This window comes from Papio anubis, chromosome 13 (genome assembly GCF_008728515.1).
Source record: "Papio anubis isolate 15944 chromosome 13, Panubis1.0, whole genome shotgun sequence".
In the NCBI taxonomy this organism is placed as follows: Eukaryota; Metazoa; Chordata; class Mammalia; order Primates; family Cercopithecidae; genus Papio; species Papio anubis.
This window is the reverse complement of record NC_044988.1, coordinates 73,398,398-73,420,244: the sequence shown is the minus strand read 5'-3', so window position 1 is coordinate 73,420,244 and position 21,847 is coordinate 73,398,398. Positions and strand designations below refer to the sequence as shown.

At 35.9% G+C, this 21,847-nt stretch overlaps 1 protein-coding gene across 9 annotated transcripts in view; it reads right to left on the bottom strand.

Moving 5' to 3' along the window:
- Positions 1-9,879: 9,879 nt before the first annotated feature.
- SMC2 (structural maintenance of chromosomes 2) overlaps positions 9,880-21,847 on the bottom strand; it is a 47,778-nt gene continuing 35,810 nt past the window's right edge. For 7 of the 9 annotated variants that reach the window (XM_009188388.4, XM_009188385.4, XM_009188389.4 and 4 more), the window contains 5 exons: positions 20,983-21,183; positions 18,721-18,837; positions 16,470-16,630; positions 12,935-13,082; positions 9,880-12,238 (listed from right to left, as the gene is read on the bottom strand). In XM_009188388.4, the coding sequence (XP_009186652.1) occupies positions 12,062-12,238; positions 12,935-13,082; positions 16,470-16,630; positions 18,721-18,837; positions 20,983-21,183 (804 nt within the window). In that variant the 3' untranslated portion in view covers positions 9,880-12,061. Of the gene's footprint in view, positions 12,239-12,934; positions 13,083-15,072; positions 15,200-16,469; positions 16,631-18,720; positions 18,838-20,982; positions 21,184-21,847 lie in introns of those variants that run through there. The other 2 variants (XM_003911423.5, XM_017949680.3) reach the window with 2 other exon arrangements.

The following is a 21,847-nucleotide window of genomic DNA, read 5'->3' as shown; positions in this document are numbered from 1 at the left end:
TCACCCCTTTATCTGCATAATGAGATGTTCAGCTACATTTTGTTTTCATGGTTGGTTGTAGTCATTGTGTATTTTTTGCTATTTCAGTTTAAAAGAATGGAAGGCAAGAGTTCATTTTGAAGTTTATGATCCTATATATTTAAGTAAATCTGTGTAGAAAGTCTTTTTTTCTCCTTAAATGGTTTTTACATTATTAAATGGCATTTTAGAAACACATGTTGAAAAATCATGAACCTTGGAATTGAAGAGATATATTCAAATTCTGATTCTACTATATCTCAGTTGAGGGGAGGTAAATTACGTCTTTGAGCCTGTTTTCTTATCTATGAGAGTAATAATAGCAACTGTGCTGAGTTGTTAAAAGGAGATAATAGATGAAACTTTGTGCAGCCAATGTATCCTTGTTTTCTTCCTTTCTCTTCTCTACCCTGAACCCACATTTTTCAATCTAAATTGTTCAGTAGCAAGGCACCAGGGTAGCATGGGCCATGAAGTAGCAACACAGTACATTTTTGGTTCATTTAGTCCTAATGGAAATTATGTGACAGACAGCGTGGAAGATACGGCTTAAAACATTGGAATTATTTATAAAAGTAAATTACCTATGTTCTTTCTGGTCCCACAAAGCAGAGGTCATCAGGATATGTTTAATACCTGCTTCCTTATGCTGAGTTAGAAGCAATCTCAGGATAAAAATTTTTTTCTCCTCCATTAGATTTCTTTTTCCTTTTCTTCAAATTAACATATGCTTTGAATGTTCAATTCTAAGTAATTAGCAATACAGTAGACTTCTATAGCTAAATTACTAAAGGATTTAAAAATTTGTCTTTGATTAATGTTGAAAGATGTGAAAATAAAACCTTTCACACATGCAAATATAGAATAGGAAGCAATAGGTACAATACATAAAAGGGCTGATATTATTGTTTTTTTTTTTTTTTTTTTTTTTTGAGACAGAGTCTCACGCTGTTGCCCAGGCTGGAGTGCAGTGGTGCAATCTCGGTTCACTGCAACCTCTGCCTCCCCGGTTCAAGCAATTCTCCTGCCTCAGCCTCTGAGTAGCTGGGACTATAGGCGTCCACCACTATGCCCAGCTAATTTTTAAAAATTTTTTACTTTTAATAGAGACAGGATTTCACCATGTTGACCAGGCTGGTCTTAAACCCCTGACCTCAGATGATCCACCTGCTTTGGCCTTCCAAAGTGCTGGGATTACAGGCATGAGCCACTGTGCCTGGCCAGAATATTGTATTTCTATTCAAGGGGGAACCAAATGTTATCTTAGCTCCAGACATAAATTTAGAAGTATTTCTCACTTATTATAATGGTGCAATATCTAAGAGTATGGGCTTATCAGCTAGACAGTCTGAATTCAAACTTTGGCTTTTCTATTTTCTAGCTGTATAACTTTAGGCAAATTGAGTAACCCAACTAGAATTGAAAACAAATAGGTAGTTGGAAAAGGGAAAAATATTTTAAGTGTCTTCAAATAATGTGAATATTTTTCCTTAATATTAAAAACAAAATGTGACAATAGCTTCTTAAAATTTAGTTGCAATGTGGAGTTTGAAACCATATCAATAAAGTTTTTGTACTCTGTAATATTAAAACCATTGATCATTCCTGTACTGTGAATGACTATTTTACCCACATAATGATTTTGTAATATCACATATTGGTCACTGGAAAATGCCATTCACTGAATCATGCGTATCTCCTAAATGTTAACACATTTCATAATACAGTATAAAAAAAACTTCATTTGTTAATATTGCCACCAGTTGTATTAGAAAAGTCTTGAAATATTAAGATACGTCAAGCTCATAATGAATACAACTTTGCCAAAATTCTAATTTTCATTTGAAAGCTACAGTTTTATTATTGGCAACAAGTATGTCAGGTTTATATGACAGGCTCACTTTGTTTAATTCTGAAAAATGGGTACCTAATACCATAAACTTAATAACCATAGTTTGTCTGTTAGAAATTTGCTCAAAAAAGCATTTATTTCAGACTCCAAATAAAACGGCTGCATTTCTGTAAAATAACTATCATGTTTTGCTGTGCAGTAGAAGTGCTTTATATATAATTCTCATTTCATCCCACAGATAATTAAAGATATGTACTCAGGAAGTTGAGATATTAAAACTTAGCGATTATTATAGCTTTATTAAAAACAGAAACTGCCATTAAAAAATGCAAATGTGTTGCAGTGAGAAGTACAATCATTAGAAGTCACTGGGTTGCACTGCCTTGCATGGTAAGGTGTCAGCAGTTTAACTCAGTCGGCCGCTCAGTTTACCATTCATACAAATGTCAACAAGTGGGTTGCAAGAGTTCTTTAAACATTTTAGATGCAATTCTGTTAAATTTATACATTGCAAATAATTTATCCTATTCTGTAGCTTGTCTTTTCATTTTCTTAAGTGTCTTTTGAAGAGATTTTTTTCAACTTTATTTTGATGAAGTTCAATTGGTCCATTTTTCCCTTGTATCTTCTTTGTCCTAAGAAATCTTTGCATAACATAGGGTCACTATGTTTTCTTCTAAAAGTGTTAGAACTTACTGCTGGGCCTATGACCCATTTGTATTTATTTTTGCATATGTTGTTGAGGGTCAATGTTTACATTTTTTTCATATAAATATCAAGCTGTCGGCACCATCTGTTAAAAACAACTCTGTAATGGCTAATCTTTTATAATATGTCATTAGGTTTAATTTGATAATAGTTTAAGAATTTTTGTTCCTATATTCATGACGGTTGCTTTCCTTTAACTTTTTTGTTTTGTAATGTCTTTGTCAGGTTTTACTATCAGAACAACACTAGTCTAGTAAAAAAAAAAAAAAAAAGCTGGGAAGTGTCTTCTCCCCTTCTATTTTCTGGAAGACTTTGTATAAGATTGGCATTATTTCTTCCTTAAATGGTAAAATTTATGAGTGAAACTTGGAGTATTTGTTGTAGGATTGGAGTTTTCTTTGTGGAAAGCTGTTTAATAATAATTTCAATTTCATTAGTAGATGTGAGGCTATTCAGATTTTGTCTAGTCTTGCGTCAATTTTGGTTTTATTTTTCAAAGAATTTTTCTATTTTGTCTAAGTTGTCAAATGTATCAGCATAACAGTGGTCATAATTTTGTATCTTTTTAATCCAGGTAAGATCCACAGTGGCAGCTCTTCTTTCATTCCTGATAGTGATTTGTAATTTCTCTGGTTGACAGGGATATATAGATTTTGTTGACAGTTTGAGAACTCGATGTGGGTTGCACTGATTTTCTCCATTGTTTTATATATTATGGATTCCTACCCTTTATTACTTACATCTTTTTACTTGAGTTTACTTCGTTCTTATCTAGAATACAGCTTAGAATAGAACCTTAGACCATTATATTTGTGGCTTTTTGTTTTTTAATAGAAGCATATAAGTCTATCAATTTCTAATTTTCTAAAAATTGAAATGATACAAAGTATGATCCCTGACCAAACAAGAATTAGAACTCAAGAAGAAAAATATACTTGGAAAATCTCAAGAATTTGTAAGTTAAAAAATACACTCCCCAGGGCCAGGCGCGGTGGCTCGCGCCTGTAATCCCAACACTTTGGGAGGCCGAGGCGGGTGGATCATGAGGTCAGGAGATCGAGACCATCCTGGTTAACACAGTGAAACCCCGTCTCTACTAAAAATACAAAAAATTAGCCAGGCATGGTGGCGGGCACCTGTAGTCCCAGCTACTAGCGAGGTTGAGGGAGGAGACTCGCTTGAACCCAGGAGGCAGAAGTTGCAGTGAGCTGAGATCACCCCACTGCACTCCAGCCTGGGCGATAGAGTGAGACTTCTCAAAAAAAACAAAAACCAAACAAAAAAACACTCCCCCAGAAAACCATGATTTGAAGAAGAAATGTTCAATAAAGTAAATTAAAAAACATTTTGAATTTAAAGAAAATGAAAATGGAAATGACAAAATCTGTGAGATGACACTGAAAGATGACTTGAGGGATGTTTGTATCATTACATGCTTATCAGAAAAAAATCAGAGTTCTCAAATTAGTAAGTTAAGCTTCCTTATGAGAAACTAGAAAAGGAATATCAAAGTAAGTCCAAAGCAAGCAGAAAAAAGAAAATAAACTAAGAGCAGAAATCAATGAACCAAAAACAAAAAGAGTAGAGAAAGTTAATGAAATAAAACACTGGTTCTTTGAAAAGATCATAACATTAGACAATAGACAGACAAACCTCTATGTACCAAGGGTGACAAAAGTTAAAAAAAAAAGACACAAATTATCATATTGGAAATGAAACAAGGGATATCAACGACAAAACCTGAATATATCAAAAGGATAATAATAAGGAAATACCATGATTAACTCCACACACAAATTTGACAATTTAGATGAAAGACAGTAATTCCTCAAAAAGAAAAAACTATTGCAATTCATTCTATATAAAATAATAAAAGATACAGAGTAGTCCTGTAACTACTAAGGAAATATTTACTAATAATTTTACCACCCGCCACCACCCTCAAATCTCAAGGCCCAGATTATTTCACAAAATTCTACCAAATATTTAAAGAATTAACACTAGTTCTACACAATCCTCCAGAAAATAGAGGAGGGAACATTTCCCAATTCAATTTCATGAAGCCAGGATTATCCTGAAACAAAGTAGAAAAAAAGAAAACCATGCCAATGCCTCTCACGAATACAGACATTAAGACCATGACCAAATTATTAGCAAATACAATTCAGCCAAATGCAGAAAGAACTATACACACCATTCTCAAGTAGAGTTTATTCTAAGGAAAGACTGGTTCAGTATGTAAAAATCAAGCAGTGTAATCCATGATATTAACAGGCTAAGGAAGAAGTTACATGATCATACCGATCAATGCGGACAAAGCGTTGAAGAAATTCAATACTGATTCATGATAAAAAAAAAAAAAAAAAAAAAAAACTGCCATCAAAATAGGAATAGAAGAGAACTTCCTCAATTTGGTAAACAGCATCTACCAAAACCCTACAGTTAACATTATACTTAGAGGTGAAAGAATACTTCCTTCTTGATTTTGGGAACAAGGCAAGTGTAGTGGCTCTCCACCTTTTTTTTTTTTTTAGTTTTATTTTTTTTGAGACAGAGTCTCGCGCTATTGCCCAGGCTGGAGTGCAATGGCGCGATCTCAGCTCACTACAACTTCCACCTCCCGGGTTCCAGCAACTCTCTTGCCTCAGCCTCCTGAGTAGCTGGGACTATAGGTGCCCGCCACCGTGCCTGGCTAATTTTTTGTATTTTTAGTAGAGATGGGGTTTCACCACGTTAGCCAGGATGGTCTGGCTCTCACCATTCTTACACAACACAGTGCTAAGAAGTTCCAGTCAGTGCCATAACGGAAGAAAAAAAGCTGCTTATGATTGTAGAGGACATAACTGTCTGTGTAGAAAATCCTCCAAAATCTACAAGAAACCTAGAACTAAGAAGTTTAGCAAGGCCAACGGTTACAAGATAGACATACAAAAATTATTTGTATTCACTAACAATGAACATATGGATATTAATGTTACACATACAATACCCTTTATCATAGCTCAAAAAATGAAATATTTAGGTGTAAGTCTAACAAAATGTACATACTGTTTCAGCATACCCATTTGATTCCTGCTACTTTATTCCTCTTTGTCAAACTTGATTTAGATATTCTAGACTGTTGCCTTTCCATATATGGTGTACTGAAAATTATCAGTATTGAAGTTAAAGATCAAAATAAATGGAGAGACATTCAGTCCGTGTTCCTGGGTTGCCAGGTTCAACACAGTAAAGATATCAATTCTCTTTAAATTAATACCTAGGTTTAATGTAATTCCTATAAAAATCCCAAGGCATTCTGTAGATATAGTTAAGATTATTCTAAAACTTGTATGGAAAGGCATCCATCAAGAATATCTAAATCAATTTTGACAAAGAGCAATAAAGTAGTAAGAATCATTCTAACTGACTTCAAGGCTTATTACGTAGTGACCATAATCAAGACTATGAGATATTGGAAAAGGGACAGACACATAGATCAATGGAACGGAATAGAGAACCTATAATAAAAACAGACTTTAAAAAATGCCCAAATAATTTTTGACACAGTTGGAAAAGCAAAACACCAACTCGATGATTTTCTAGGAGGAAAGATAGTCTTTTTTTTGTTTGTTTGTTTTTTTTGAGACAGTCTCTTGCTCTCTTGCCCAGGCTGGATGTATAGTGGCACAATCTCGGCTCACTGCAACCTCCGCCTCCCAGGTTAAAGTAATTCTGCCTCAGCCTCCCTAGTAGCTGGTATTACAGGCACACACCACCGTGCCTGGCGAATTTTTTGTATTTTTAGTAGAGATGAGGTTTCACCATGTTGGTCTGGCTGGTCTGGAACTCCTGATCTCAAGTGATCCACCTGCCTCTGCCTCCCAAAGTGCTGAGATTACAAGCTTGAGCCACCGTGCCTGGCTAAGACAGCCTTTTCAAAAAATCGTGCTGGAGCAATTGGATATCCAAAGGCAAAACACACACACACACACACACACACACACAAACAAAAAACCGGTCACCTCTGGCTCCTTTCCATGCTGGGGGTACATCCTTACTCAGTAATCAGGGCTTAGGCTCAGGTTCTGTTGGTGTACTGGTGTACGTTACAGCGTTAGGAATGCTGGTGCCGTTTTAAATTAATTACCTCTGCCAAAATGTCAGAACCACAACTAACAAAACCTTGAGGGGCTGGCACTTGGACACACCTCTTTTTATTACCTGAGTGAGTATCCCAATGGCAACAACAAAAACAGGGACTGGATTGTTAGTCCTTTGCGTAGGGGCTTCATGAATAACATTGTACAAGAGAACCTGAGCAAATGCAACTATGCCATTAATAAGACTTGGTCACTGTGGTCTGTGACAGAATGAGGTCCAGAATGGCAGGTCACTTTGCGGCCATGGCCACAGCTTAGGAGAACCTAACAAAGGTGTTAGGATTTCAAGCCTTAGATGTCTCATCCCGTGTAAAAAGCATGGTGGCCGGCTAGCACCCTACTCTGCACCTCCCCCGCCAGATGTCTCAGAGTTGACCCTATCTATGGGACGGGGGTCAGGCTGAGTTGGTGCAGCAACCCAGTCTGTCTGTCCCTATCCTGAGGCCACTACCTCTGCAGGCCCCATTGTCCTTGTTACTTCTCCCAGACCTTTTGGCCTCAGCGGTCTAGCCCAGGAAGGGAGGTCAGGTCCTAAACAAACTTGACATATCTGATAACATCGCCCATCACAATGAAAGGATCAGATGTCTGTGACCTGTACACAAATGTTTATAGTATTCATACGAGCAAAAAAACTAGTCAACATAGATATAAACATACACACAGAGGAATATTATTTAGCGTCAAAAAGGACATGTTATTTGTGACATGTATTAACATAGAAGGCATAATGCTAAGTGAAATCAAAGAGGCACAAAAAGACAAATACTCTAATGATCTCACTCATATGTAAAACCTGAAAAAGTCAAACTCATAGAACCAGGGAGTAGAATGTGGTTGCCAAGGGCTGGGGAGCAGGGGAAGTGGGGAGATGTTTATCAAAGAATACAAAGTAATAGTTATGCTTGATGAATAAGTTCTGCAGATCTGCTGTACAGCATGGTGACTACAGCTAATACTTTGTTATATATTTAAAATTTGCCAGAAGAATAGATCTTAAATGTCCTCACCATACACACAAAAAAGGTAATTATGTGAGATATGTTAATTAGCTTGATTGTGGTAATCATTCCATAACATATATGAATATCAAAACATCACACTGTATACTATAAACATTACCATATCCTGTGGTACTATCCTTGAAATGCCTCAGATATTTCAGCCTCAGTCATCTAGTCCAGGAAGGGAAGTCACTTCTTGAATGATGACACGTCTGACATTGCCCAGCTAAATGGAAGGATCAGATGTCCCTGGCACTATTAGAGGGACTTTAGCACCCTGGTATTTCTTGGTCCTGTTTCCACCCCTGAGGGATATCACAGGGAGTGCACCTGAGGGAAACACTGACTCCAGATTAGAGTTAGGGGGACCTTTTGGGGTACTGTGGCAGCCAGAACTGCATACCACTCACAGGATGTACACTGTAAAAAAAGAAAATGGCTGGGAACACTGGAATTTGGATTTCACAGGCAGAGGCCATTATCTGGTCCACCTGTACCTCCTCCAGGCTCGGTGTTTCTCAACATGTGCTGCAATCATGTGGTTCCTTTGCCCTGGAGTGCAGTGTTCAGTGTCCCCATACTGCCCTATTCAGATGGGCTGCTATCACCCCACTAGTAGGTTATCCTGATGTCCTTCCTTCACTCGTTGTGAGCTGGCTTTCCATTGTTCAACAGCTCTATTGGACTGAGGATGACAGGGTGCATGGAAAGCCCATTGTATTCCATAAGTGTGCCTGCTGTCATGTTCCTTGGACAGTAAAAGAGGTTCCTTGTTGGAGCAAAGTTTTACAGGGTATCCAAAAACATAATTTAAGTTCCCCTAAAAGGTGGCTATGGTATTCCCAGCATCCACAGGTGACGTGTATTTGTCCTTTCCAGTTAGCAACCTTTTGCCATACTCCTTGTAACCACACAGATCTTTTTCCACTTGGCTGTCATTCACCTGACCAGATAGCAAGGCTGTTCTTTTTGACAACCAGTGAGAAGTGGGGAGAAGTGGGTTAGTCCAAGGTCACCTGGAGAATGGTCTTGCAGGTGGCGGTTCAAATCACAATTCAATTTTATTAGGGTAAACTGCAAACTTCTTGTCTGTTTCACAGATTATCTTTGATGAAATTCTAGCCAGGCTCCTCTGAGCCCTTTCTACTTCTAAATAAACCTTTGCCTGTAAAGATCTGAAAAACACATTAGCAGTTTCTAACAGCTCAAAGCCACATCCATAGGTTGACTATCCTCCTCCTGAAAGTGCTTACCTGAGAAAACTCAAGGTTGCTAAGAGTTTACTGTTTCTTCCAACCAGCACTTTAAGGTAGAGTCCCAGTCTCTGTGGGAGGGTAAGAGCCTACCTTGGCATTACAGCCAGTTAACAAATCCAAATGGGTTTCACATTAACCAACTCTTCCTGTTTATATCCCTGATTCTACTAAGCCCCCACTTATCCTCCTCTCTATTCCCTCATTCTCTAAGACACCCAGTCACCTCAATACAAATTCAAGTTGACTAGTTCATACTGGATTCTTCTTATTGCAAGAGTATGTTACTGATTTCAATCTATCCTTACTGTTTTAACTAGTATCTGGCTTTATCTTTGATACGTTCTGTATCTGCAGAGTTCAGGGGTTAATTACTTTGGCTAACTTCATCTACTAAGTCTGGGACTTCTTTCTCCAGGTCCTCGTTTATCCCTTCTGAGATTTCTCCTTCACTTTCTGGAAGCTGTGGTTAGCCCAGATCCCATCTCTTAGTTCTCCAGACCAGAAAGACCCCAGGCTTTCCACTGCAGCCTTAGCTGTCCTACAGCTGCATCGTGACTATAGCTGGTACTTAGGTCAAAAACATTAACCTTAGCTTGTGCCTATCTCTTCCTCCATATCTTATCTCCCATCCAAAATCTTTCTAGTTTTTCTTCAGTTTCCTGAACTCTCAGGTAGTTGTTTCTAGTATTTTGCCCAGGATCTGTATTTATTATCTGAGGGAATGTTGGCCTTTAGATTACACCACCACACTGGAAGAGAAAATTTCATGTCTTTGCTTTGCATTTGCCATGAGCTTACATGAAATGCCAAAACTGCCACCATCACAATGAATCTTCTCTTCACATGGTTGAGGTTCTTCTTTAAGATAACATTCACATTGTACATACTGCTCATACAGGTACTTTTCTTAAATTTATTCTGTACAATAAATACAAATGTTCAAGCTGTCAGTGACATAGTATATCTTAGGTTCTGGAGACTGACAAGATTTGTACATGGGCCCTGACACTCCTAATTGTATTATCACCCTGAGCAAGTTTCCTAACTTTTCTGCTCAACTCAATTCCTCAGTTACACCATGCTGACAACAGTATTTACCTCACTAGGTTCCTTTGAGGATTAAATATGACAATATATACAGTGTGAAAAATGTAAAGAAAGAGCTTGGTAAATATCAGTTAACTCATATTACTGCAGATGTGTGAAACAAATGTCCCCAATCCCCTTAATGACTTCCCTCTAATGAAAAAAAATTACAAAAATTTAATACATGTTTGAGGATTGTCAAAGATCAAGATTATACAAGACAAAAATCAGGAAAGCATACAAGCAGAAAATTTTTAGCAGAGGAAAGGAAATGAGTACATAAGCCAAGATAGTCAACCTCCCAAATTATTTTTTAAACACTGGCTAAAACAGCAATGAAGTTCAACCTCCCAAATTATTTTTTAAACACTGGCTAAAACAGCAATGAAGTACCACTTAGTAACTATTAAATCAGAAATATTAACAGCAAGTACTGACTAATTTATATACTATGGTATACTTTAATGTTGACTGTGTGAATTGATAACTGTTTTGGCACAGTTTGTGATACATCTGAAAGGAAAACAAAAAAACTATTTGACATTAGACTTTTTGTAACTCAACATTTACAGCATTATTTCCTCTCCCCTCCACAGTGGACAGAACTAATTCCAGATTCAATCCTTTCCAATGTGTCCCATAATATCAATTACTGCATGTTTTCCAACATCTCATATGTATGTAGAATGAAGGGTGAGAAATGTCAAGCCCAGGGCCAGGAAGTTCAGCCATATATCAGGGAAAGTATGATAATAATACTAAGGAAATAAGACTAAAAAAATCAAGAAGAGATGTGGGGCCAAAATAACACATGGAAGATCAGATTACATCACGTCAGAGCTTTTATGATTCAGTTTGGAGTCACTGTTCTACTGACGATGTACCTAAAGATACTAAAAACTGTAGATAGTATTCTCATGGTGTTTGCTAGTGTCATCTTTCAAGTTCTAAAGGAATTTCATCCCTTTGAACTGGAAAGCAGAAGACACAAATAATTATCCAACTTTTGAGTTATTTTGGTGGAACAGATGGATCGATTTATATTTATATATAAGATATAAATATATTTTATATATCAGATATATATATCAGATATAAATATATTTTATATATATCTCAAATAGATATATCAAATATATATATATGTATCAGACTCAGGGAAAAATAAATTTGGTTTAGTCTACAGGCTCCCACATTCTTGTTTACCAATAGGCTGTTGATGACTGGATTACGAAAAGGCTGACAAAAATCTTGGAAAATATTAACAGACCTTCAGATAAACTTGCAGCAGATAGTACCACGCAACACACCTCCTCCTAAGCTTTTATTTAAAAATACTTATAAAGCTTAAAAAAACAAAAACATTAAAGTCATAGAGACCAATTATTAAGCATATAGGAACATGATATTCATGTATCATTAAAATAAGAAATCTTTCAAGATCTGTTTTCTATCTCAGTCTAAATCAGGGCTGTGGAGTTGTGTCGTTAAAAAACTAGCCTCAAACGGCTCTGTGCATGCATAATAGCTTTATATGTGTTCCCATTGTTGGTCCAGTTACCTGATTGATAATTCTTCCTTACCTGAATGACTTTATTAGAATAGAAAACACATTAATATTGCCTTAGGAATTAAATCAATTAAACACTGATGATCAGCTACATTTATCATGTAATTTAATCTGCTTTTTTGTATATTAGCTTTTACATATGGAATTGGGTATCTCAGGATTCCTAATATATAAAAGACCTGCATAAGAAAAAAACATTTGATGATATGCATAAAATCACAATCACAATAATTGGACCATAATTAGACTGGTTAAGAGATGAGGAATATATGCTCATTTGTAAGTGATAAGTGATTATATAAAGAGAAAACATGGGTTAAGTAACATAGTAACATTAATTTTTTATATCAACAAATTACTTATCCCAAGTCCTTAAAAGTTTATATTTAAAAAAACAGGTCAAGATGAAGAAATAAACTTGTAGTTTAAACTTCCACATGTGCTCCTTTGGGTGGTTTTGCCTTGGATTTTGCTTCCTTTGAAATCTTTCCATTTTGACATTGAGTAAATCTGGCTACTGTAGAAACACCATCCACAAACTTGGTTTTGAAAAGAACGTTTGCATTGTTGAACATACCTTCTTTTAGTGACACCACGATGAACTTAAGGAAAAAAGAAAAAAGTATAAAAAAACTTTTTTGATACACTTGAAGTTTACTCCTTTATACTGGGGATAAGAATTGTTTGTAGATAATTTTGATTTTATATCTTTAGTTATATGAGGCACCTAAGTAAATACTAGCTGTCCAAATTGTTTTAGAAGTCGCTTAACTATGAGTGGAGTCCCCAGAGTTGTACAATGCATAATTTATGCAAGCATATTTGGCAGCCCCAGGTCCTACAGCAACACTGTAATAAAAACAAACTGTTCTTAGCTTCAGGGGCTTTGTTCCACTTTTTAGCCATGAGAAATTAAATTCCCCCATCAAGCGTCACATGATTTTCTGACACCTGAGTAATATCCCTGAGACAGTTTTGATTGTACATCTTGTACATCTTTATGGCAGCTAACTAGAGAAAACAATTGTATTAACCCTAAGTTAATTCTGTATTATGACTACATTGGAATCTCCCTCATGCTACAACCAACATTTTTAATGCCTAGGTCTTTCTTTAAAAGGAGAGTGAACCTTTTTTCCTTCTATACCTATTTAAACATAAGTTTATTTAAATAAATATACAATACTTTAGTATTTATCAAACCTAAATATCTTACTAACATTGGCTACTACTAAAGAATGGTTTTAGAAAAATAGTCTAATTAAACTATTACTGAGACTTTTTTTTCTAGTTCTTACCTGAGAATGTGTGAAATGAGTACGTAGCATCTGTCCAATGTTTTGGGTATGAGAAAGATCCAAAGCTGCATCTACCTCATCAAGGATATAAATTGGAGCAGGTTTGAAGAGGAGCATCGACAGTATTAATGACAAGGCCACTAAAGACCTAAGAAAAGGTCAGTAGAAGAAAAACCATAACAATTTGATTTTACCACTTATCAGAACACTGAAGCAAATATGTGATCCTATTATTGTGAATAGAGCAGATTTATCTGAAAGGCAGTCATATAAAAAAAGAATCTTGAGTTTCAAACTTTATCACTTTTGTTGTATTAAAATATTTCTTTTATTTTAGCTTTCCATTTTTCCTCTTTTCAGAAGCATGCTATTTTCAGACAATTTTAATATTGCCATATTACGTTCGGCACCTACTCTTAAGATCATGTTAGTTTTAAAAGTTCTTTTTTTTCCTTCCCCAGTTGGCTCGTTAGAGTAAGGGCTATGGTCATTATTTAAGACAATAGCTATTGTCTTGGTAACAGTAACTGGGTGAGATGTCATTTTTCAAACTTTCATAATGTACACACTTACATAAGTATGCATATACACACACAAACAGACACACAATCTCTCTATATATTTTTGGTACCATTTGTGAATAAGTTGTATGGATGATGGCCCATTACTCTAAGTACATCACTGTCAAAAGTTCAAACAATTTTATGTAAAATTCATAGTTACACCTAATCTCAGGTTCCACAGCACTATTTTCAGTTCTATTCTCGCTTACTGCAGCTCATTCTAATCTGGTATGAAGAATCATATAATTATTATATTTTTTCCTTTATGAATTATTAAAAATAATTCATAAAAGTCTTATTTTAATATATTTATAATTACTTAACATTAGACTAAACATTAGAGTAGCATTTGTAGTATACTTATTCTGTAACTTCAAGTACATCTTGGCATACAGTACTAGAAGAGCCAACTTAATGCTTGCTGCATTCTTTTTTGAGAGTCTTGCTCTGTTATCCAGGATGAAGTGCAGTGGCACGATCTCGGTTCACTGCAAACTCTGCCTCCCAGGTTCAAGCAATTCTACTAGTGTCCCTAGTAGCTGAGATTACAGGTGCATGCCACCACACCCAGATAATTTTTGTAGTTTTAGTAGAGACAGGATTTCACCATGCTGGCCAGGCTGGTCTCGAACTCCTGACCTCAAGTGATCCACCCGCCTTGGCCTCCCAAAGTGCTGGGATTATAGGCATGAGCCACCGTGCCCGGCCCAAGGCCTGCTGCATTCTAATAAGGCTATTTATTAAGAAATACATAAGTAAGTAGTGAAAAATGTGTGCACAAGTGGAGAAAAATTGCTAGCAAAAAAAAAAAAAAGAATAAAACAGTATCATCAAAATGAAATCACAGTGAGACTGTTAATCACCTCTATAAAAGGGAGCTAAAGTCATTCAGCCAACCTAAAATTATGTTTGTCTTTCTCTGTGATGAGTGCCTCAAGTATTGAGTTTTAAACTTAATCTTTAACCCTTCAGCATAGCAGAATTTTTTTTTAACTGCCACGCTGGATAGTGGTATATCTAAAAATAACTTTATAGCATTTTAATTCCAGAAATAATTTATAGGTCCCAGTAAGAAGAGAAGCACACATTTCCTATTTTCCTCAAAACATTTTCTAGGGCTTTGGCAAATATAGCTAAAGATACTGGGAACTAAACTGTGGAATTCAACTTTTATGAACAGGCAGAGCAGGTGCTGTATTTTTGATTCTTATTTACAAATTTTATAAAAATATAAATAAAATATATTTCTACTCATAAAAATGATACAAGGGGTCATAAGGAACATTAACAGGTGTCTATATTTTCTATGTACATAAAAAAAGGGTTACATGATGGTATTACAGGACACAGAAGAACAATTCAAGGCCTATGGATTATATACCATGTCGGAGAAAAAAAAAATTACTAAATTAATCACTAATTTCAATTATGTGAATATTCATTCACAACCTTCTTTTAGGAGGTTTTAATTAATTGGCTATCTGCAGGTAAGACGTGAGGACATATGACCTTTTAGATTTCTATCACTATGCTGACTTTCTGAATCACTGTGTAAGGTTGGAAGAAACTTTCCTGAACTCCAAATCCATGTTATTTTCCAACACTCTTCCTTCCTTTATGTAGATCCAAGGTTCCATCTGGTATCATTTTTCTTTTGCCTGAGAGCTTCCTTTAACCTGCAGTATGGTTCAGATGTTTCTGTCTGAAAAGTATTCATATTGCCTTCAATTTGAAGAATATTTCTGTTAGATAAACAATTCTAGTTGACATGTTTTACTTTGAGCACTTTGTGGATGTTCCAGACTTCTGGCTTACATATGTAGCATTTAAAAAGAAATCTAAAGACATTTTTATTTTTGTTCACTAGCATATAATGTCTCTTTTCCTCTAGCTGATTTTAGGATTTTTCTCCTAATCACTGGTTTTCAGCAGTTTTATATATCTCTTGCTTTGTTATTTTATATGTGTTTCTGTTTATCCTGCCTGAGCTTGACAGAACTCAAATCTGTGGGTTTACAGAATTCATCAAATCTGGAAAATATGGGGCCATAATTTCTTCAAGTATTTTTCCATCCTCCCTATTCCCTCTCCTTTTGGAACTCCAATTACTTGCACATTAGACAGCTTCCCTTAGGACACTGAAGCCGGTTTTTTTTCCCCCTCCAGTTTTTTCTTTCTCAGTGTAGCCTGAATAGATTCTGTTCTATTGCTATGTCTTCAAATTTACTCATCTTTCTTTTACAGTATCTTATCTGCTGTTAACCTCATGCAGAAAACTTTTTTTAATCTCTTGAAGATCCACTTAATTCTTTTTAGTAGCTATTTCTCTCATTATGTTCATGTTTTCTTGTAATTTTTGAAAATGATTAATGTAACTCTAACTTGTTTCCTACTTTCATCAACTGTCATTTCAGAGTCTGTGGTTATGTTGTTTAGTATCTCAATTTTTTTTAACCTTCTTTAAAGAACACTGGCCTTTGTTCTGATAAACTAACAGTTTGATCCCTTCAAGAAATCTGTTCAGTTTCTTAGGATATGTCTACATTAGGCTTCACTTCAGGGACAGTAGAGACCTAATACCAAGGTGTAGCACTCTAGGGCTTTACAAAATTCTGTGTTTTTTAACTTAGTGAGACTACTGACCTCTGTTTGGGCACCTGAAGTCCAAAAACTGCCACTAGAGAGAAAGCCAGGGTGAACACAGGGCTCAGCATTTCTGTTTCATCTTGTCCTGGACTATTCATTTTTTAATATTTGAAAATACATTTTTTAAAAACATATTTTGTTAACTTTGTCGCGTATTTTAATCAAATGTTTTAACCAAAATGTTTAGTCTTATATATTAGGCTCCTTAAATTCTACATGCAAAGGTAGTTAAGCAAATTAAAACACAAATACAATTGTTAAGGTAATGAGATGATGAATTAAAGTAAGAGGAATGAAAATTAAAATACAGCAAAGTGATTCCTCACCTCTGACCACCACTGAGTTCAGTTAGGTTTTCTTTCCAAGTATTTCCTAAGGCAACCTTGAACTCCAGACCATCCAAAACAGTTTGACCCTCTGGTGGTGCAAGCATAGCATTAGCACCAGGCAAAAGAGTAGAAAAAATAGAGCCAAAGTCCGTGTTCACCTGGATTTAAAAAATAAAAGAGTTAAAACATCAGGATGCTTTCCGAGAAGAATCAATTGTTGATATATGTATATGCAACACAGCAGGTCTACTTTGTCTATTACTGTAACTCGGAGACTGACAAACTATGGTCCATGTGAAAAATCTGGAGATGCTCATTCATTTACAAAGTGTCTATCAATCATTGCTAGTGATACAACAAAATCAGGTAGTTGCAACAGAGACTGGATGGGCTCCCAAGCAAAAAATATTTATTATCTGGCCTTTTACAAAAATGAATTACTGAATCCTGCTCTAATTTCCAGGGGAACTAGAAGGCACACCTCTAACTCTACTCTCCAAAGTTTTGACACTTTTGTAGAACACATTGCAGGAATCCTCAGGATACACACAATTGTATCACATGAGGAAAAAAAAAACACAAAATAGAAGCAAACACAAAAACAAAGCTCTTTTTGAAATAAAATGTTCTCTTATAAAACTTTTCTTTTTCCTGTTGACTGATACAATAAGATGGGTCTAAAGCCCTAAGCAGATCAGTGTGAGGCCCAGGAGAAAAAGGGGCATGAAATCAAAGGACCAGATCTGTTAAAGGGTTCTTTTCTATATGCCTCATCTCCTAGCCGAAGAGGATAAGCTGTTGAGGGCCAGAAAATAAGATTAGATCCCAAGAAAAAAGAAGGCTGTTTAGTCTGCTCCTGTCTTGCCACAGAAGGAGACAGAGATTTAGGGCCAAAATCCTAGTTTGTAATAGGGTAATTTTTGTTCATACGCACTTGATTGATGATTTGGGAATCTGGCCATCTGTCTTTAAAGACATGACTAATATTCTTAGTTCAGCAGTCAAACTTGAAAGTCTAACACACACACACATACACAAGGACTTGACAGCCAAGTTCTCTAGAGAAATCTCCAAATTCAAATGCAGATATACAATATTAAAATGTAAATATACTTTTTAATGAATATAGTAACAAGAAAATCTCATAGACACAAGCAGTGCTCCTAAATATAGATTTACTAAGTAACACACATTTTAAGAACAAGTACACAGCTGCTGAATAATAGTCTACAGAATGGAAGCAGGTTCTAAACCAAGTGGGGGAGAGGCAGCTCAGGACCAAGAGAGAGGAATGCTACTACACCTGAACATAACCAGGCTGAAGCCAGAAGGAAGAATATAATGCTGATAACAGTACCTATTTCATTAGGTTATTGTGAAGATTAGGCAAGAAAATTAATTTGAGAATAGTGACTGGCATATAATAAGTGACTGAATAAATGCTACTGGCTTTGGAAGAACCTTGGAAATTAGGGAAGAGCAGGATATGTTTAGACAATAGATTCTGATTTGTACTAAGTCCAGGAACCCTGGTGGGGAAAAAAGAAAACAAAAACTTCTCAGATCCAGTGTTAAGTCGACATGCTGTACAACAATAATAGGGTCAGTCTTTTGCTTCCATTTTTAAGAGAAAAATTGTACAGGGAATAGAGCACTGAAAATAAGTCTTAGAAAAGAAAAAAACAAACAAGGTGACTAAAAGGGATAATTGTGGTACATTCCTACAGAATTACAAAGAGAAAATGGTGTCCCATTAAAACCCAGAAGGCACAGGTTTGCTAAACTACCAAACAGCACAGTAACTCTATGTTTGGAATCTTTGAAGTAAGAGTCTTCTGCGACAGTAAAAATGGAAAAACTTCCACATGAGAGGCTAAGGGATTATCCTACAGCAGACAGATACACGAAGTCAGGGAAGTAGAAGTAACAGTAAAGAAGCCTGACATCTGCCAAAGCTGTCATAAAACAAAATGGAATTGGGATTTTGTTGAGTAAGCGTCCTATAAAAGAGGCTTGTTTACTGTCCAATTCTTAAGGAAGACAAGAATGCCAGGATCTGGTAATAGTCAAGTCTGAAAAGAAAAAATGCATTTAAAAGTCTAAGGTTTTAATTAAAGTGTGAATATGTGCCTCATTCAAACACAGATCAGCCATTTCAAATTTCTCAGAGTATAAATCCACTGATAATATTTTTTTCATCCTTGCCACCTCATATAAAACAAAACATAATATTCTGGGGTTAAAATACCTTTTGCCATGCAATATTTAGGGCTTGGTTTTTCTTCTGGTCTAGGTCTTCTATAGTTGTAAGAATTTTGGATTTGTCATTTTCTACAATTCTCTTCTTCTTCATCAAGTCATTATACTGTGAGATAAAAAACATGGTTAACTGGGAAAATATAAAATCTCTTCTATATTCCGGAATTCAGTCAGAAATAAACAGGTTTCATTATTTTGATATATAACGCATACATTCCTATTTACCAAAAAGATACAATGCACTAAGAATTATATATACTCTTATAAGTATATACTATACTACACATATACTATATGATGTGTGTGTATATATATACTCTTAACAAAATTAGGAATAAAATCATCCATATGTATATAACAAAATTAAATTGCTAGAAGAATTTATAAGACAAGTCCTTAAAATATTTTGACTCCACTAATATTCCCTTATCTCCTTAGCAGCCAAGGCAAAAAAAAAAAGTGTTATATATAAACTTAAATAAAAGTAGCCCTGAAAGCTCTCCTCCTAAGGTCAGCCTTAGCAGCGACATGAATAAAATTTTGATCCTTCACGATGATGTATAGGTCCCACATAAATTGGACCTTATTATTTAATTTTTTAAAATTTTACTTTAAGTTCTGGGATACATGTGCAGAATGTACAGGTTTGTTACATAGGTATACATGTGCCACGGTGGTTTGCTGCACCCATCAACCAGATTTTAAGCCTGTATGCATCAGGATAAAGGGAATTGGACCTTATTTATCCCTTGACTTTATGGCATTAAACTCCTCCCCAGGTTCTGGCCATATGGTCTTTTACAGCTCCTTTGAACATAATAAACTCACTATTGTCTTATGGCCCCTGCACTGTTCTCCCTTCCTGGAATATTCTTTTTTCTGACGTAACGGTTGCCTGAAATTTCAGCTTAAATATCATCACTTTAAGAGTAGCATTCCTTTGAGCAAGGCTGTAGAGGGATAATCATACCATCAACAGCAGTGGGACTTCCTAAAACTCTTCCTAACTCATTTCTCCTCAAAGCCCTGCATTTCACATTCACCTTTAACAACTCTAGCCAGTCCTTATGTCTTCCCTGCTGTCCCTCTTTACAGTCATGCTCCCCAAACCTCCTATGTTTTTATCTTTTCATGAAAATCCATATAATTGCTTATGTAGATGGATACAAAACACAAGAAGAAAAAAAAGGCCATCTGCTGATCAACAATACAGGCTTCTCCTCTGGTAACAGGATGGGAGTTGATAAATTCTTTTGAAAAAAATATTAGACTCAGGTCTCCTCTAACAGAAGTAAACGAGTACAAGTGAACAAGTTTCATCATGTTATGCCGATCAAATTCAGACCAAAGTTTTCCTTCTATAAATATGCCACATATATGCAAAGCTTTAATGTAGAAATGAAAACCAGCAGGAGCATTTTGTAGAGAGATCACAACACCTGCATGATTCATCTGTTTGGTATCTAACATAATCTAGACTCTTGGTGCATATTCATGCCAATAACAGTTAAAAAAAAAGTTATGGTAAAATTTCTTAAGTAATTGTGCTATTATCAGTGTTGCAGATTTCTCATGAATTTTACTCTATGATTTGCAAATTCAAACAGAATTTTGCAGAATTAAGGAAGGTATGGGGCATTAATATAAAATTTAAGATAGCCATTTCTTATGGCTATCTTAAGAGTAGGGAATGCTTCCCCCACTGGGTTTTTCTAGTGATAGGTCCTCCCAAGTTCATCACTAAATGACAGTAAACTCCCTTCCCAGACTCAAAGTTTTGTCAGGTTAGGGGAGATGGGTAACGTTACTGAGTAATTAAGATCATTAAAACTGAGAAGAGGTTGCAGGATTTACAGATTAGTGAAACAGTATTTATGTATGTAATGGCTTCAGTCATTACTTATATAATAGTTTCAGTATACAGTAGAGTCAAGAGAACGACAGCGCAGCATACCCTATTCAAGGCTTTTCAATGCAACTGAAAGAAATGACAGAAATGTGAGGAATTATGTTTGACAAAGAACAAAAGCCAGTGGAAAAGTCATTCCAGGTGTAACAGAATGTAAAAACCACTAATGACGCACAAGAGTAATAAGAATAAAACGACGAAAAGATAAAAAGGAAAGCAGAAAGAAAAGCATCAAAGACATCTGCAAAAGGTTAACTCTAATAACTCCATCAGGGGTCATACAGAGCTATCAATGCTGGTCATGTTCTAATGTGGCCAGATATTCATAGGAAATTGACTTACCCGCTCTTCAGCTTCTGTCAATACATTCATAGCTCTCATATTGACATTTCTTCCTAGTTTCTCCTTCATTTCCTGCAACTTCTGAAGTCTCTGACCAGCTTCTTTAGGGTTGTTAGTTTTGAAATCATAGGCACTATTGGGTTGGCCAAAGAGGTGTCTCTCTGCATTAATCCAGTCATAATCTTTCAACATTTTGGATACCTAGCCACATATAAAAATAGATGATCTACAAATGTTTACAAACCAATATGTATAAGCCAGTTTCTTAAATATTTAATACTTTTTAATCAAATACTGAGGAGGAAAAAACCTTCAATGACTGATTTTTTTGTTTGTTTGTTTGAGATGGAGTTTCGCTCTTGTTGCCCAGACTGGAATGCAATGGGCAATCTCAGCTCACCACAACTTCGCAACCTCTGCCTCCCAAGTTCAAGTGATTCTCCTGCCTCAGCCTTCCGAGTGGCTGAGATTACAGGTATGCGCCACCATGCCCAGCAAATTTTGTATTTTTAGTAGAGATGGGGTTTCTCCATGTTGGTCAGGCTGGTCTTGAACTCCCGACCTCAGGTGATCCACCCACCTCGGCTTCCCAAAATGCTGGGATTACAGGCGTGAGCCACCATGCCTGGGTGACTCGTTTTTAAAAATGAGTTTCATTACTGACAATAATAAAGATGAATATTGTTATGTGGAGTGCAGACTACAAAAACAAGACAGTGCATAGCAAAAGATCTTCCTATTACTTTGGCATTAGAAGAGCCAACTCAGAGAAATTTTTACAAAGTGTACGCAAAGCACCTCCATTGGAATGAAATGGAAGTCAGATAGAACTCCTTTAGAATTTACCAAATTCTATCTATTGCTT